The sequence below is a fragment of the Bos javanicus genome, chromosome 18 (assembly GCF_032452875.1).
Source record: "Bos javanicus breed banteng chromosome 18, ARS-OSU_banteng_1.0, whole genome shotgun sequence".
NCBI lineage: Eukaryota > Metazoa > Chordata > Mammalia > Artiodactyla > Bovidae > Bos > Bos javanicus.
The window spans coordinates 65,273,350-65,292,225 of NC_083885.1; the positions used below are offsets into that span (position 1 = coordinate 65,273,350).

Sequence of the window (18,876 nt, forward strand, 5' to 3'; positions counted from 1 at the left end):
AAGCAAGGGGCAGAGCTAGTATAGCCCTGTGGGCCATAGTTGGGAGAAAGACTATGTAAGTGTGACCTGAGCACCTGAGTGGGAGACCCATTCATTCACTCAACCATTTGTTGAGCACCTTTTACAGGCTCAGCTGCTCTATGTCTTAGCAGAGAGCAGCAACAGGTGCTCACACTCTGGAACTGGAAAGAGATCCTAAACAAGCAACTAAATAAATGGGCACCACCATGTCAGATGCTGGGAAAGACTGAAGGCAGGAGGAGAAGGCAATGAGAGAATGAGATGGTTGGATGGCACCACCGACTTGATGGATATGAGTTTGAACAAGCTCCGGGAGTTGATGATAGCCAGGGAAGCCTGACGTGCTGCAGCCCGTGGGGTCGCAAAGAGTAGGACACGACTGAGTGACTAAACAACAGCCATGTCAGAGGACCTAAAGGTTCCGAACTCAAGAAAACAGAGACGACTGAGGTAACTGTCTACTTGTGACTGGGCACCGGGAAAGCCTCTCTCGGGACAGCGGATGGGAGTGATTCTGACATAAAGTGAGGAAGGGCGTCAAGTGGGTGGGAAAGTAACAAATAAGACAAGTTCTGACAGTGATCAAGACTATGATGAGGGCACTCAGGGCGATGGATATGCAGTTACCCTCTTTTGCAGGACCTCTTTTGTTTTTATGTCCAAAAGGACCCACATTCCTGTACACCATCATACCTGACCATTTGAACAGACTCACTTGTCAAATACAACCAAACCACAAACAGGAAGATAGATTTACGACTGTCAAGGGGAAGCTAGATTCACTGGCTGTAAACTGAAAGGTAAATTCCTTGGCCTGGGCTCCTGGACTGTCCTTACACCTCTGTCCTAGTAGAACAGCAATCCCCAAAGTGCTGCAGACAACTGCTGTTCTTCCCCATCCCACTCCTTATCTTTATAGAGGATACAGGACACGGAAGCCCAAGGGTCAGATTCCCCCAGGGATGAGCCTCTGCCATCAACATGGGCTCAGGAGGCACCTCCATGAAAAGAGAGCCAGAGTGATGCTCCCTGGACCGCACTGAACACGGGAATACACGTCAGGTAGCTCATGCGCGTTTTCTAGTTCTTTCAATCCAGTTGGAGGAACTTTAATATAAAAGCCAAGGGCAGCAGGGAAAGTTGCTCAAGGTCCTATACTTGGGAAGGAGTGTGGCTGAGACATACAGAACGGTCTCCGGACTGTGGGGTGTGCGCTTTGCCCTACGAGTCCTTCCACACCAGCGGCATGGTGTCAGGGGGATTCTAGAAGACACTTCCTCTCCCTTTTACACCGCGTCCCAATCACTGACAAAAAAGAATTCGCTTACCAATGCAGGAGTCGCGGGTTCGACCCTTGAGTCAGGAAGGTCCCCTGGAGTGGAAATAGCAACCCAAATCCCGTTTACAGATCCTAGCGAGTGCGGGGACACCAGCCTCGAAAGGAAAACCCTGCTCTGGCGGCGCAGGAAGTCCGGCCTCAGACCACGCGAGCCGGCAACGCCCCTTTCATTGACGTCATCAGCCTGGCGCTCCCAAACGTAGCAGAGGCTTCTGGGTAGTTCTTTTTCAGCATCCCTCCGGGAGAAAGGTGTCTCCAGAGGACCCTGGGGCCCCGAGGTCTGGAGAAGAGCTGGCGGAGGAACTGCAGAGGCTCTAGTGAAGCAGGCGAGGCATGGAATGTTCCTGAAGGCGTCCCTGTTGTGTTTTCTGCGTCTTGTCTTTTAAGACCCTTGTAACATAAACTTTTAAATTTTTTAAATTTATTTTTAATTGAAGGATAATTGCTTTACAATATTGTGTTGGTTTCTGCCATACATCAACATGAATCGGCCATAGGTATACGTATGGCCCCTCTGGCTTGAACTTCCCTCCTTCCATCCTATCTCACCCCTCTAGGTTGTCACAGAACACAGGTTTGAGTTCTCTAAGTCATAAAGCAAATTCCCAGTGGCTGTCTATTTTACATATGGTAATGTATGTTTGTATTATAAAATATTTAAGTTAAATATTCTGCCTCAGCGTTCCCGCAGACTGGCTGTAGGAACCCCGCCCGGGTGACCAGATACACAAGAGCGATGCAGCTGTGGCCCCAATTCAAGCTTCCCTTATCTCCCCCTGTGACCTAGTGGTATTCCAACCCACCAATGAAATCCCCTCATGACTGTTACCTGTGTACACTGCCCTGTTCCCCAGTAATAGCACTCATCTAGGGGACCCCCACCCCCAGGTGCTGGTCTCCATAGACTGTAGCCGGTCAGGCTCCTCTGTCCATGGGATGCTTCAGGCAAGAATACTAGAGTGGGTTGCCATTTTTTCTTTCAGTGCATCCTACCGACCCACGGATGGAAACTTCCTCTGTGTCTCCTGCATCCGCAGGCGGATTCTTTACCAGCTGAGTCATCGGCCTTCTTTCGAGCCAGGGATAGTGAGGGAATACTAGGAACACAGTCGCAGGGGTTGTTTATAAGCATACCCCGACTTCTGCACTGATACAGGAGCCCCCTAGAGTCACCTGAAGGAACTCGCTTTTTATCAATGAACTTCCCACACCCGCCCCTCCGGCCTGCTCCGGGGGGCCGTCGGGGAGAGGACGACCGCTTTCTGCTGTCCCCTCGGGGAGCCGGCCTCCAGTGAGGAGTCCGTTTGGCACCCGTTTGATCGGCTCTCGTCGGACACCAGCCACCGAGCCAAGGGCCGAAGCGCTCAGAAAGAGCCGGCGCGAGGAAGGGACCGTTCTCACTGGGACAACAGTGCGCGCGCCTCCAGCACGTCCAGCGCTCCGAGAAGCCTCCCTTCCCAGCGAAGGAGTGACCCCCAAGCTGCCGGCCCCTCTAGCCCAACCTTCCTGAGCGTGGTCTGGAGAGCCCGCGGTGGAAGTCAGCCAGGGAACGGCATCAAGAGAGACTGTCTTGGTCCCGCCGGCGCAGGCGAAGCAGGAGGACGCCACGTGGTGACAGGCCGGAGGAATTCGGGGGCGGAGCCCGGGGGCGGCGGGCGGTCTCTGTCTTTCCGCCCACGGCTGGGCTGCTCGCAGTGCGGTTGGCAAGAACCAGTCGCCGGCGCCTAAGTTTATAACAGCGTTTTATGAATGAGCCCCTACGTCACGGAAACCTTTGCGGTGATAGAAGGGTGGCGGGCGGGTCCCGGCATTTCTGCGGCCTCCTTGCCGCTTCCCTATCATGGGAATGTTTAAGCAACGGAGTTAGGATACCGTGAACCCCTGAAATTGACCGCTCTCAGGACACCACGGTAGCTCAGCTGGTAAAGAATCCACCTGCAATGTCTGAAACCCCTGTTCGATTCCTGGGGTCGGGAAGATCCCCTGGAGAAGGGATAGTCTACTCACTCCAGTATTCTTGGGCTTCCCTGGTGGCTCAGCTGGCAAAGAATCTGCCTGCAATGCGGGAACTTGGATTCGATCCCCGGGTTGGGAAGATTCCCTGGAGAAGGGAAAGGCTACCCACTCCAGGATTCTGGCCTGGAGAATTCCATGGACAGTGGAGTCTGGCAGGTTACAGTCCATGGGGTCGCAAAGAGTCATACAGGACTGATCGACTTTCACTTTCACTTTTTAAGACTTCAAGGAACACCGTGAAACCTGCTGATGTAGATTTCCAAATCTGGACATCCTCCCGAGCTGCATAGTTTAAAGTTAGGAATTGACAACAATCGTGATCAAGTGTTTCATTTTCCTTCTCAGGAAGGAAAGTGGCAGGATTTAAATTTCCACAAACTTTAAGCTTAGTTACTGGTCCTTCTAACAACAATGACTGATACTTAAGCCTACTGTCTGTCATCCAAATATTAAACTTAGAATTTAATATCCCACTCACATCATGAGAAGTCAGTACAGTAAGGTTTCATCCATTAATTATTTTTAAAGCTTCAGGTGCTAATAAGGCCGCTGCCCCAATTACTCTTAGGCAGTGGGGCCACCCACGTGAAACTACATCTAATTCTCTGCTTAGATAAGCAATAGGTTGCTGGTGAGGCCCTCGGGGTTGTGTCAAAACTCCCAATGCCACATCTTTTCTTTCAGTGACAAACAAATTAAATTCTGAGCCTGTGGGCAAGCTCAGAGCTGGAGCTTGCAGGAGAGCAGTCTGAAGAACCTTAAAAGCCTTTTGAGTTTCTGGAGACCAAATCAGTTTGTTGGTTTGGGCCTGCTGAGTTTCAGCTATAAGTTTATATAAAGGCCGGGCAAGTTCCCAATAGCCCGGAATCCAAATGCGACAGTAACCTGTGATTCCCCAAAATCCTCTCAATTGTCTTAAAGTCATAGGTAGGGGATGATTTAGTATAGGTTTAATTCTCTCAGGGCCTATGGCCCTACTCCCTTCTGATATGATTAGGCCCAGATATGTAACTGTTGACAAAGCTGAGCCTTTTCTCTTGATGCCTTGTAACCACAGCCTGCCAGCAAGTTTAAGAAATCTTCTGAGGCTCGCGAACAAGTTTCCTGTCTCAGCACAGAGCAAAATATCATTTACATATTGTAACACCACTGCTTCAGAGCTATTAAAGTTTTGTAGATCCCGTGACAAACTTTGTCCAAACAAGTGAGGACTGTCACAAAATCCCTGAGGCAAAACTGTCCAGGTTAACTGAGAAGCTAGCTGTGTAGGATCTTCAAAAGCAAATAGAAATTGACTTTCTTCCGCCAAAGGCACTGAATAGAAGGCATCCTTAAAATGAATTACTGAGAAATATTTGGCCCTTTCAGGAATTTCAGACAATAGAGTATAAGGATTAGGCACCACGGGGTGTAAAGGAACTACAGCCTCATTTATTATTTGTAAATCTTGAACTAGTCTCCATTTACCATTCGATTTCTTTATACCCAAAATAGTAGCGTTGCAAGGACTGTTACAGGGAATTAATAGTCCCTGCTCCTTTAAATTTTCGATGATGGGTTTTAACCCTTCCTTAACCTCAGGTTTCAATGGATACTGCTTCTTATGTGGGAATACATGCGGGTCTTTGAGCTTAATAACTACAGGAATAGCATTTTGTGCTCGACCCACAGGTTTTCCATCAGCCCATACTCTAGGATTTACATTTTGTTCAACTAAAGGGAGAGAAAGGGAGGGCTCCATATTCATGAAAACAGAGGCATGGACCTTGCTCAGTATATCCCTTCCCAAAAGGGGTGAGGGAGATTCTGGCACAGTCAGAAACTCGTGTGAAAACAGCACAGAATCCCAGTTGCAAGATAAAGAATAACTGAAATAATACCTTTTGGCTCGTCCAGACAGTCCCATTACGGAAGCGGATTGGGAAGAAAGTGGGCCAGGGACTTCAGTAAGCACAGAATAAGTTTTGCCCCAGTATCTAAAAGGAAATCGACGGATTGGCACCCCACAATTATTAATACCCGGGGTTCCTCAGGTGTTATTAGGATGGGAGCTTGTGTGGGGACCCCTGGGCACCTTCAGTCCTGATTGTCTTGAGAGTCCAACCCCGGAGACCTACACCTCTGGGAGTAGTCTCTTCCAGTATGGTCCTTTGCAGACCGGACACGGAGCCGGGGGCGGCTTAGATGCCTGAGGGCAATCCCGCTTGAGGTGCCCCTCCTTTCCACAGTAATAGCTAGCCCATCCCTTTTCACCTGGGCCCCTCTGGGCATTTTTCTCAGGCTGTTTAAGAACGTTTTTCATAGCCATGGCGAAGGCTTCCGCCTTTTCCTTTGTCTTTTTTTGCCTTTCTTTCTTTTCCTCGTATTCCCTACCATAATAGACTGTCTGAGCCAGTTGTAACAGAGTATCTAAAGACTGATTTGGTCTACACGCCCGTTTTAATAGCTTACGGCGGATATCTGGAGCCGACTGAGTGAGAAATCTATCCTTTAAGATCACTTTTCCCTCTTCATTTTCGGGATCAATCTCAGTGAATCTGCGAAGGCCTTCTCTCAGTCTATCTAGGAATTTACCAGGAGCTTCCTTCTCCTCCTGTTCTATGTCTGCCAATTTGCCATAGTTTAAAGGCTTAGAATGCACCTGCCTAAGTCCTTCAAGGATACATCTAACAAAATGACTCTGATCCCATCTTCCTTTAGCTGTGTTGTAGTCCCAGTCTGGTTCTATAGTTGGGACCGCCTGATTCCCAGTAGGGAGGGTCGCTATCTCGTTCTCCCTCTTCCCTACTGATTCATTACCAAGCCATTCATCTCCATAAGCAACCGCTTTTCCCAAAACTCGAGTCTTTGACTCGGGAGTCAGCGTTTGTCCCAAGATATACATCACATCCTTCCAAGTGAGGTCATAAAGCAGAGTAACACCTTTAAAAGCTCTAATATATTTTTCTGGGTCCTCTAAATAGTCTCCCAGATCCTCCTTGATTCTTTGTATTTCTTGACAAGAAAAAGGCTTATTAACTCTCACAGACTGATTATTTCTCCTGGTGGGTGTTTCATAAAGAGGCAACAGCTTGTGTGGCTGTTCCTCAGTCTCTCTGGCTGCTCTGCGCATATGATCCCAGGGATAGATTGGAAAAACCTGTTTTTCTTTTTGTCTCCTGTCCTCCATCTCATCTCTTACTTCGATGGTCTGAGTTTCTACTGAAACCAGAGTAGTCTGAGGTCGTACTGAGACAGGAGATGTTTGGACCTCCCCCTCCATGTGGGCAGTCTGAATCTCAGTTTGGATTTCCAGGTACGGGGGCAAAGTAAGAGGACAGGAGGGAGCTGAAGGTTTCACGCCCAAATCTATACCCTTAAGACATAAGTCGGGCATGTTTTGCAGAGAGAAAAAGGGCAACACATATGCTACTTCTACACATTTCCCTTGTTCTTTACAGAACCGGTCTAATTGTACAACAGTATTATACTTAAGAGACCCTCCAACTGGCCACCGTTCGCCATCCTCCAATGGATACCATAGCCATGCAGTATCACATAGGAAGACCAGGTGTGTCTTCTTTAAGCCCTGGGGATTAAAATCTATCCCAGTTTTTCAGGATACAGTTCAAAGGAGTGAGGCTGGAATTGTTAGCTCCCATCTGTAAGAGAGAAAAAAAAGCGACCAGCGCCATTTTTTCTACTGGAGGCATCCCTCCCTGCTCTAGATGGGGGTGTAGACAGACGTTACACCAAAAGCTTTTCCTTCCTGGTCTGACTTAGTCTGTCCCTTACCGACGCAGGCGCAGTCCACGTCCCTCCCAGTTCTACCACCAAGATGGGGTGGGGATGTACCAGGGGTAGACTTGATAGCACCCCTACTTGACGTCCAGCTCTTCACCTTGCTTGCCTCTGATGTCACCAGGGGTGAATCAGAGTAACCTTCCAGAATGCCTCCCAAGCTAAGACTACTAGGGGAAACATTCATCACCTGAGTGCCTGTGAATGACCCTGAGTATTTCCTGACTACAATAAGACCGACAGGAACATAAAACTGAGATGTTCTTTCCAAGCATCACCACACCAGTATAACAGCCTCCTCTGATCCACTAAAAGCCTGCGTTACCAAAGAAAAAAAAAAAAACCCATCGCAGTCCCAATCTGAGTAACCTTTAACCTCAGAGATGTTCTTGGAGCTAGAGCTCCATCTAGTTTCTGAACTTTCGATTCCTAGCGAGGCTAGGCGCTTTCTTGAATACCAGTCCAAGTTTGGGACCTAAGCTGCAGTACACAGTAACAGTATAGATCACAAGTCCCTTGAAAGTCTATGATCCGATAGATTAGGTTAGTACTTCTAATTCCCAAGGAGTTATGAAATGGTCAAAGAGACCGAAAAAGGAGAGTTCGGTCCACACGCTTTGCCCATTTCTGGTCGGTTCCCGAAGGAGATATTGGGTGCCTTTGGCATTGGCAGGTCGGTATAACGCCCCGACAGGTTTCTGCCATAAGCCGTATGAGATCACCGTGGAACCGCAGAGCAGGGCTCCTTACTTGCTTCACGCAGGGCATGCCATTCATTCACACAAGCACACGGTAGAGTTCGTAAAGCACAGCAGAAAACGTGTTCGCTAAGAGAACAAAGAACTAAAGCTCCAAGCATCCTTACCTTGTCCTGAAGGATCCCGGATGAGCCCCCAAGATGAAAGGTTGTTGTTGAATCACGTGAAGACACTGGGATTCTTGGCCCCCAAAGAGAAGAATTCAATCCGGGGCCAGAGATGAGGCTTGACTGCTCAAAGCTTTTGTGGAATAAAGTTTTATTAAAGTATAAAGGAGACAGAGAAAGCTTCTGACATAGGCATCAGAAGGGGGCAGAAAGAGTACCCGCTTGCTAGTGTTAACAATGAAGTTATATAACCCAAAGAATGTCTGGAGGTTGTAAAGACCTCATCAGACAATAATTTACATTTTAAGATAACACTGTCCTCAGGCAGGATACATCCTTGTAAAAACCAGGTCTACTCCCATAATTTACATTTTAAGATAACAGAAGGTTTAATCCAGAGACTGTCCTTAGGCAGGATACATGATTGTTATATAATCCTAAGGAATGTGGAGAAAGAAAAAAAGTTTGTCCTTTCTTCCTCCTTGAGAATTCCAGACCCCTCTCTCCTTGGGGACCCCTAGACTCCCTATCAACCTGCCTAGGAAATGACTCGCTCAATAGCATCAAAAACAGTATTTCCTTTTAGTAAAGATGACACATCACTGCGGAAGAGTAAGTGAAGTTCCAGCACATCTTTGTTCGACAAATGTCTTTTATTTATTAATAAAAAGGAAAACATCAGTCAACATCCATTTCAAAATAAGCAACTGGTATTAATAGTCATTAAAGAAGATATACAAGTGGCAAATAAACAGGAAAAAAGTGCTTGACATCATGAAACATCAGAGAACTACAGTTAAAAAACTACAGTGAGATGCCATTACACCCCACCAAGACAGCTGAAATTAAACAGAGTGACAATACTGAGTATCGGCAGGATGGGGAAGAACAGGAGCTCTCATATACTGTTGATGGGAACACAGAAGGATCCAACCAGTTTAGATCACAATTTGGCAGTTTGCAATTCACATATTCTGAGGTACTGGCACAAGAGAACTAAAACACATGTTCATAAGAGAATTGTATGCTTATGTTCATTGGAACTTTATTTCTAACAACACCAAACTGGAAACAACCCAACTGCACATTAGCAGATGGATGGATAAACATAAATCCTAGACAACGCAAACTAAGTTACTGTTGAAGGTAGTGGCATTCTATAGGCTTGGGAAGGACAACGAGAGATTGTAAAAGGAAATGAGGTAAATCAAGGTTGTGTTCATCATCGTGATTCTGATGGTTTTATGACTTTATATTATAGCAAAACTTTTCAAACTATATACCTTAAATATGTATACTGTATGTCAATTATGCCTCAATAAAATTTCTTTTAAAAATGGTTCAAAATTAAAAAAAAAAAAAACAAAACAAAACCCAGACTTCCCACTCTTTCTGGAAACCAGGTTTAACAACTCAATACTGCTGTTGCTAAGTCGCTTCAGTCGTGTCCGACTCTGTGCGACTTCATTGACGGCAGCCCACCAGGCTCTGGCGTCCCTGGGATTCTCCAGGCAAGAACACTGAAGTGGGTTGCCATTTCCTTCTCCATTGCATGAAAGTGAAAAGTGAAAGTGAAGTCGCTCAGTCGTGCCTGGCTCTTAGCGACCCCATGGATTGCAGCCTACCAGGCTCCTCTGTCCATGGGATTTTCCAGGCAAGAGTACTGGAGTGGGTTGCCATTGCCTTCTCTCAACTCAATACTAACTCCACCCTATTTTTCCCCATTCCTGGAGAAGGGTAGCTCTGAACCAGTGCAGGAAATACTGGCAAGCAACAGAGGCTGTTCCAGTCTGGGACAACAGGACCACTGGATGGACCAGAAAAGCCACATTACTGGACAGCAGGATCTCCATTCTCTGTTCTCATTTCCCTGTCTGTACAGCAATGACCTGGAGGTGGCCAGCCCAGAAAGACAATGGGGATTCACAAAACCTTTAGATTACGTTGCCAACAATAAATTCAGCTACAGGAGATACACAGCTCTGGAAGGGCTGTGATTCCACACAGCCATAGTCACTGGGAGATTTATGGATGCACATGAGAAGAGGCACATTCCATTTAATTTGATGCAGGCGCCTCCACTGATTATTAATCACACCCACAATTTCAGGGGGTTCCCTGGTGGCTCAGTGGTAAAGAATCTGTCTGACAATGCAGGAGACATAATTGACTCAGGTTCAATTCCTGGGTTGGGAGGATCCCCTGGAGGGGGAAATGGGAACCCAATATTCTTGCCAGGGAAATCCCACGGGCAGAGGGGCCTGTCAGGCTACAATCCATGGGGTCGCAAAAGAGTGGGGCATGATTTAGTGACTCAACAACAGAATTTCAGTACCAATTAAGGTTGAAACCTGGATCCTGATGTCTGAGGAGGGATACTAGTCCACAGAATTATGAACTCCAGGACATTTGGCTCCTTTGTAGAACCTGGTGGAACGCTTCCCCTCAACAGTGCTAAGCATTAAGGGATACCCTCTGGGAATATGAAAACAAATTCATGACATTCCCAAAGGCCCTGGAGCTTGCTGGAACGAGTGACCATTCCTCAGGGTAACCTACATATGCTGTGTTGCCTAGTCAATCAGTTGTGTCTGACTTTGTGACACCATGGGCTATAGCCCGCCAGGCTCTTCTGTCCACGGGATTTCCCAGGCAAGAATACTGGAGTGGGTTGCCATTTCCTACTTCAGGGGATCTTCCCAATCCAGGGATTGAACCTGCATCTCTTGTGTCTCCTGCATTGGCAGGCAGGTTCTTCACCACTGCGCCACCTAGGAAGCCCCAGGGGGAACCTATTGGTCACACAATATGTAAGCTTCCAGATCACACATTAGGTCATATATTCCAGGTCACACATTTAGGAACTAAACAAAACACTGCTTTAGTTCCTAAGAGACCTTGAGGAGGAATTCATATTAGGTTAAAACTGGAATAAAATTATACTCTCCTATCATTATATCATCCCTGCTGAGGCACATAAAGCTGAGCACCCATGAAAGCTGTCCATCCTTTCAAACAAACAGGCCACTTCTGTTTTCCACCCACCTCCACAGTGAATACAACCCCAAGATCAAAGGTAGATTAAACAATAAGACCTTTATTGCTGCACAAACCAGAGAAATAGGGGGCAATTCCAAACTGGTGACCTGGAGGCAGGAAAACCAACCACAAATATCAAGTGAAACCAATGAATTCGAAGGTCAAACTCATACTTAATCAATTGAAATAGGAAAATGTAAGGGCACATACTACTCAAGATTTCCTCCAGGGAACATGAGGGCACACCGACATCACCCTTGTGTCAGCAAATCAGAGTGACTAATGAAATACTGTACAAGGAAGAGGTGAGATGGGTTCTACCAGAGAAACTGGCAGTGATGTAACTCTGATGACGGCCCTGGGGAGTTTAGAACATGGAATGTAGCTCCTGTAAGCCTCACAGACACCTGGAACTCATTGAGAATTTCAAGTCATTAGATGTTTGCAAGTATGAGGTTCAATTTCAGGCAGATGGCTCCCTTACAAAAGCTGTCTAGTGCTGTTATAATGAAAAAGGAGGGAGCACACTCTTCAGCTCTAAGATCTTTCTCAAAGTGTGGATTCAGTTCAGTTCAGTCGCTCAGTCGTGTCTCTTTGTGACCCCATGAATCACAGCACGCCAGGCCTCCCTGTCCATCACCAACTCCCGGAGTTCACCCAGACTTACGTCCATCGAGTCAGTGATGCCATCCAGCCACCTCATCCTCTGTCGTCTCCTTCTCCTCCTGCCCCCAATCCCTCCCAGCATCAGAGTCTTTTCCAATGAGTCAACTCTTCGCATGAGGTGGCCAAAGTATTGGAGTTTCAGCTTTAGCATCATTCCTTCCAAAGAAATCCCAGGGCTGATCTCCTTCAGAATGGACTGGTTGGATCTCTTTGAAGTCCAAGGGACTCTCAAGAGTCTTCTCCAACACCACAGTTCAAAAGCATCAATTCTTCGGTGCTCAGCTTTCTTCACAGTCCAACTCTCGCATCCATACATGACCACTGGAAAAACCATAGCCTTGACTAGACGGACCTTTGTTGGCAAAGTAATGTCTCTGCTTTTCAATATGCTATCTAGGTTGCTCATAACTTTTCTTCCAAGGAGTAAGCGTCTTTTAACTTCATGGATGAAGTCACCATTACTTGGTGCTAAACAATGTTAGCTGTTTGGAGTAAAGGATTTCCCATATTTCCTGCATTCATGGAGCCACTCCACAGTGTGAAATTTTCGGTGGAGATTGAGGCTGGAACGTTGACTAAAGGATTTGCCACATTTACTGCATTCGTAAGGCCTTTCTCCAGTGTGAACTACCTGGTGTTGAATGAGAACAGACTTTTGCCTAAAGGATTTCCCACACTGCCCACATTCATAAGGCCTGGCTCCAGTGTGAATACTGCAGTGCTGAATAAGGCTTGTGCTTCGGCTAAAGGATTTCCCACATTCACCACATTTATAAGGCCTTTCTCCAGTGTGAATTCTCTGGTGTTTAGTGAAGATGGCTCTTCTGCTAAAGGACTTCCCACACTGGCTACACTCAAAAGGCCTTGTTCTACTGTGAATACGCTGGTGTTCAACGAGGCTGTAACTCTGTCTGAAAGATTTTTCACATTCAGCACACTCATAAGGCTTTTCTCCAGTGTGACTTCTGTTGTGTCGCTCAAGTTTGGATTTGGATCCAAAAGCTTTCCCACATTCCCCACACTCATAAGGCCTTTCAGTAGTGTGAACTCGCTGGTGTCGAATGAGAGTGGCTCTTTGGCTAAAGGATTTCCCACACTGGACACAAACATAAGGCCTTGCTGTGGTGTGAATTCTCCGATGTTGAACCAAGGTGAAGCTTTGTCTAAAGAATTTCCCACATTCGCTGCATTCATAAGGCTTTTCTCCAGTGTGGGTTCTCCGGTGCCGAACAAGATTGGATTTGCACCCAAAGGTTTTCCCACATTCCTCACACTCAAAAGGCCTCTCTCCACTGTGAATTCTGCAGTGTTCAATAAGATTGGAGCACTGACTGAAGGACTTTCCACATTCACCACATTTATAAGGCCTTTCTCCAGTGTGAACTCTCTGGTGTATAATAAGAGTGGCTCGTTGCCTAAAAGATTTTCCACATTCACTGCACTCATAAGACCTTTCTCCAGTGCGGACTCTCTGGAGCTGAACAAGTGAGTACTTACAGTGCATGGCTTTCCCATATTTGCTAAACTCATAAACTCTTTTTCTAGCAGAGACTCTTAGGTGGTAAATAAGATTGTGTTTGTGGCTGGTAGCTTTCCCACATTCACGCAATTTGTAATGACTTTTTCTACCATTAAAAGTCTCCCCAAACTTGGTGATTTTGTTGGGTTTCTCACCATTGGAAGTGATCTGGTGCTGGAGGAGACCCACTGTACCTGGTAAGTCCATTCCAACCTTCCTACAGGTGAAGGGATTCCCTGACACCTGGACTATGCAGCTTTTTACAAATGCTGCCTTATCCACATCACTTTTCTCTGTAGTGAAATGCTTCTGAAGCTGTTGTAGGTTTGCAGATGCCCCAGTAAAGTATGGTTTCTGCCCCGGTAGATCAGCAGGGTACAAAATGTCTTTCAGGATTGGGACACATTTCTCACAGGGGTGAGCATTCTCGGTGAATGGACCTACCTTTGGAGTCCTGACCTGTGACAAAGCTTCTAGAGAAACGTTTTGCTCAGAAGGTGTCTCCTTAGTCTGTGTTTCATGCAAACAAACTGAAAGAAGAGAAATATTTGTGAATTATGCTGATTATGGTAGGAGAGTATTCATCATGTTTTGTTTTTCTTTTAACTTTCTGTATAATACAACATTTAGATATCTTAAGAAACCTTCATGGCCAGAGAAACACTGGACTTAAACACTATAAATCAAATAGACCTAACAGACATATACAGAACATTTCATCAACCAGCAGCAAAATACACACTACTCAAGAATGCAGGGATAATCCCCCAGATTAGATCATAGAGCAGGCTATAAAACAAGTCTTCACCAATTTAAGGAAATTGAAATCATATCAAATCTCTTTTCTGACCAAAATATGATAAAAAACTTATGGGACCCAGCAAAAGTAGTTCTAAAAGGGAAGGTTTTAGCAGATACATACACTAAGAAAAACCTTAAAATAACCCTACCTTCACAGTTCAAAGATTAAAAAAGAAGAACAAACTGAACTCAGTGTTAGCAGAAGGAGGGAAATAATAAAGATTAAAGTGGAAATAAAATAGAGACTAGAAAGACAATAGAAAAGATGAAAACTAAGAAGTTTTTGAAAAGATAAAATTGACAAACCTTCTAGAGTAATAAAAAAAGAGAGAGAGGACTCAAAATTATAAACGAAAGTGGAAACATTACATTTAATACCAACGCTCAAAACAAAACAAAACAAAACACAAACACTGAAGAGGAGGGAACACATTTTATAAAGCCAGTATCACCCTTATACCAAAGCCAAAGAAGAACACTACAACACAAGAAAATCACAGGCTAGGGACCTCTCTGGTGGTCTGGTGGTTACGAATCTGTCTTGCAATGCAGGGGACGTGGGGTCAATCCCTGGTCTTGGAACTAAGATCCCACATGCCACTGGGCAACTAAGCCTGTGCATGACAATCACTGAGCCTGTGTGCCACAAATAGAGAGCCCATGTACACAACACCTGAAGCATGCATGCCCTAGAGCCTGTGCTCCATAACAAGAGAAGCCACCACAAGGAAATGCCATCCAGTACAACTAGAGAGCAGCTCCAACCTGCAGGAACTAGAGGTGCAACAAGAAAGCAAGCAAGAAAGAAAAGGTGACTCATGTTGGATTACTAGAACTCGTGGCCACAAGACTGGAAAAGGTCAGTTTTCATCCCAATCCCAAAGAAAGGCAATGCCAAAGAATGCTCAAAGTACTGCACAATTGCACTTATCACACACACTAGTAAAGTAACACTCAAAATTCTCCAAGCCAGGCTTCAGCAATACATGAACCATGAACTTCCAGATGTTCAAGTTGGTTTTAGAAAAGGCAGAGAAACCAGAGATCAAATTGCCAACATCCGCTGGATCATGGAAAAAGCAAGAGAGTTCCAGAAAAACATCTATTTCTGCTTTATTGACTATGCCAAAGCCTTTGACTGTGTGGATCACAATAAACTGTGGAAAATTCTGAAAGAGATGGGAATACCAGGCCACCTGACCTGCCTTTTGAGAAACCTATATGCAGGTCAGGAAGCAACAGTTAGAACTGGACATGGAACAACAGACTGGTTCCAAATAGGAAAAGGAGCATGCCAAGGCTGAATATTGTCACCCTGCTTATTTCACTTATATGCAGAGTACATCATGAGAAATACTGGGGTGGAAGAAGCAGAAGCTGGAATCAAGATTGCCGGGAGAAATACCAATAACCTCAGATATGCAGATGACACCACCCTTATGGCAGAAAGTGAAGAGGAACTAAAAAGCCTCTTGATGAAAGTGAAAGAGGAGAGTGAAAAAGTTGGCTTAAAGCTCAGCATTCAGAAAACAAAGATCATGGCATCTGGTCCCATCACTTCATGGGAAATAGATGGGGAAACTGGAAACAGTGTCAGACTTTATTTTGGGGCTCCAAAATCACTGCAGATGGTGACTGCGGCCATGAAATTAAAAGACGCTTATCTTGGAAGAAAAGTTATGACCAACCTAGATAGTATATTGAAAAGCAGAGATATTACTTTGCCAACAAAGATCTGTCTAGTCAAGGCTATAGTTTTTCCAGTGGTCATGTATGGATGTGAGAGTTGGACTGTGAAGAAAGCTGAGCACCGAAGAATTGATGCTTTTGAACTGTGGTGTTGGAGAAGACTCTTGAGAGTCCCTTGGACTGCAACAAGATCCAACCAGTCCATCCTAAAGGAGATTAGTCCTGGGTGTTCATTGGAAGGACTGATGCTGAAGCTGAAACTCCAATACTTTGGCCACCTCATGTGAAGAGTTGACTCATTGGAAAAGACCCTGATGCTGGGAGGCATTGGGGGCAGGAAGTGAAGGGGATGACAGAGGATGAAATGGCTGGATGGCATCACCGACTCGGTGGACATGAGTTTGAGTGAACTCCAGGAGTTGGTGATGGACAGGGAGTCCTGGCGTGCTGTGATTCATCAGGTCGCAAAGAGTCGGACATGACTGAGCAACAGAACTGAACTGAACTGAATGCTGTGATCCCATCCATCAGGACTCCATATATAACATCACTAAAAATTATATATCATATATACAGTTTGTCAAATATTATATGCCTATTGTTAAAATTATTGAATCAGGACTTGGGACACCAGGTGTCATGACACCTGGGATATTCATCCTGCCAGGGTGAGGTAAACAAGGTAAGATGCCTTGTTTTAGCCTGACTGCCAAATTCCTACATCCCAGATCCTCACCTGCAAGCTTGGGCAACAGACTTAGAACTACTTGGGGCAGTGCACTCGGCTCAGCACTGGCACCCACACCACATATGCCAAGAAAGTGGGGAAGTAAACAGAGCCCATAGTCTGACTATGGAAAGAGCAGAGCTGCCTCTGGGGGACAGAAAGTACGACCCAGATCAGTACACTGGGGTGAGGGCCTTACCCATCGAGGCTGTCAGTGCAAAGTTCTCTAGCATCACCTTGCAGTACAGGTGTCTCTGAACTTCATCAAGGAGCCCCCACTCCTCCTGGGAGAAGTAAATGGCCACGTCCTCAAAGGTCACACAGGCCTGCCATGAGGGGGACAGATCATTCCATGATCAATTTCTCTCCTAGGATTCCAAGTTCCTTCACCCAGACATCCATCCCCTGCTAACTCTCCTCCCAGTGTCCCCACCTTGAAGGAAGTATCAGGCCTTGGGGCCACAGGTACCATGCTCTCCTCTTATGGTATCAGGATCACGGTCTATTCACCAACTACAGGCATGTGGGCAGGGAGACATCATCTAAACTCTGAGCCTGGCGTTAGGACATCCACCCTTTTGTCAGGTAATTCCCCTTGGACTCCTGAATTGTGTCTCCCAGAGATAACCGAATGTGGGCTTTGGGTTTCTTCAGGGTGCCCAGTTGCACGGTCTGGAAGAATTTCAGAGACAAAGGGTGGTGTCAGGACCATTGAGGGCCTGGAACATCCTCTGCTCACCTTTGAAGAGTCCCTAAGCACCTCTGTCCTCATGGGAGTCTGTGGGAAGAGGGAGGTCATTACAGGCATGTAACCATGGCAGGCTCAGTAGGCTCAGGCCTCCCTCTACTTCTGTGTAGCCCCGAAGCAAGGTGACCTGAGATAACTGCATTATCTCTGAGTATAATGAGTATCTCATTATCTCTGAGACCTCAGTGCTCTTAAACTGTGTGATCTTGGATAAAGAGTCAACCTCCCTGTACCTCGGTGTTTTCATCCCCTTTGCAGTCTGTTCAAAAAGCAACTTCTGGAAAACTTGAAAAGCCTAACTCACACCTCTTGTATTCACATCCCTCCATGGCTTCCAGCGTCCTGAGAGAAAAACTCCTCCCCTTTCCATTCCAAACGGGAAAGATTCTCCGCGAATTTACATAAACCTGTCCCTCCGCCTGTCACCCTCTCCCACGCGTCATCACACTGTCTGTAAAACACAGGGCCCCACCCACGACCGCCTCACCATCCTGGACTCGGGGGTCCGGGCTGAGGGCACGCGAGTAGGCGCTCCGCACTCAGGGCTTTAGTGTCTGGTGGGGTGAGGACGGTGAGGGCCCGGAGGTCGAGCGTTTACCTGAGGCGGGTCCCTCAGCGCGGCGGCCGCCATCGGAGTCTGAAAGCAGCGGGGTTTTAAGTGACAGGCGACAGAGACGGAACTTGTGTACAATTATCATCTACCGCCGCAGCCCTGCAGACTCGTCGCTGGGCTGTGGGGACAACCTCTCCCCTAGAGGCTCCTCGCTCTGTTCATCCCCCAGGCTCCGTCCACGCTCCAAAAGGTCTCCGAGGGCAGCTGTACACTGAGCAATCACCGTACTGCCGCCACAGAGGCGCCGGAAGTCCCGCCCAGATCCTCGGGTCGCGGAAACGCGCTGATTCCGAGCGTTCATTGGCTACATGCCTTGGGCCCGACATCCGGCATTGTGGGTAACGTAGTTCCCACGGCGCCACCAGCCACGGAAGCTGGCGCCCACCCCGAGACCGCGGAGTCCCGGAGGGGTGGCGGTCTCCCTGTGGGCCTGAACGGAGGCTCTCCCGGGAACTGTCCGGGTGAGGGGCTGGCGACGCTTCGACCTCACATCTGGACCCCCTACGCGGAGCCGGGTGGTCTGAGCTACGTGGGAGGTCTCCCCGGGAGCGGGGGTTGAGGGGAGACCCCATTGCATCTTTTGTGAAGCGTCCTGAGTCTCTCCCCGGAGTGGGAGCCGTTCCCACCCTTCTCCGACCCCTGACGGCAAAACAGGCTCGTGATCTGACAGGATCAGGGTTGGCGGCGGGTTTGGCTGCGCCACCTGGGGGCTACCCTGGAAAAGATCGGGATTTGGCTTCATAGGCGAAAAGTTGAGACTGCCAGGGGCTTCGGGGGGCGGGGGTGGACTCGGTCCTCGGAGAGCCGCGTGGACTGGTCGCCGGCGGCCGGGGTCTGGGCTTGACCTCTGAGAGGGGCGGGGAGGGGTGCGGACCTTCGTCACAGGAGAGCCCGTGCCTGAAGCCCAGAGGGGCCGGGGGAAACCTTCTGGGGGCTCCAGGCTGAACCTTCCCAGGAAGAGCGTGAAGAACCGAGGAGCCTCTGCGGTGCCTGGAGGCCCTCGGGGCGTCCCAGCCGCTCTGCGCTCTCTCACTCGGAACGCCTCCAAGGCAG

General features: G+C 47.4%; 2 protein-coding genes across 2 annotated transcripts in view; both read right to left on the minus strand.

The window, feature by feature from the left end:
* Positions 1-5,043: 5,043 nt before the first annotated feature.
* The window catches only part of LOC133229775 (uncharacterized), a 425,664-nt gene continuing 411,831 nt past the window's right edge, over positions 5,044-18,876 (minus strand). Inside the window, exon 2 of the mRNA XM_061386521.1 lies at positions 5,044-10,682. Coding sequence (XP_061242505.1) covers positions 5,490-6,752 — 1,263 coding nt within the window. The 5' untranslated portion in view covers positions 6,753-10,682 and the 3' untranslated portion in view covers positions 5,044-5,489. The remainder of the gene's footprint in view (positions 10,683-18,876) is intronic.
* Positions 11,099-18,071, minus strand: ZNF416 (zinc finger protein 416). The gene is made up of 4 exons (XM_061386470.1): positions 17,809-18,071; positions 17,202-17,240; positions 16,662-16,788; positions 11,099-13,775 (listed from the first exon to the last, which is right to left on the minus strand). The coding sequence occupies exons 1-4, from the start codon at positions 17,839-17,841 to the stop codon at positions 12,205-12,207; spliced, it is 1,770 nt and encodes a 589-aa protein (XP_061242454.1). The 5' UTR covers positions 17,842-18,071; the 3' UTR covers positions 11,099-12,204.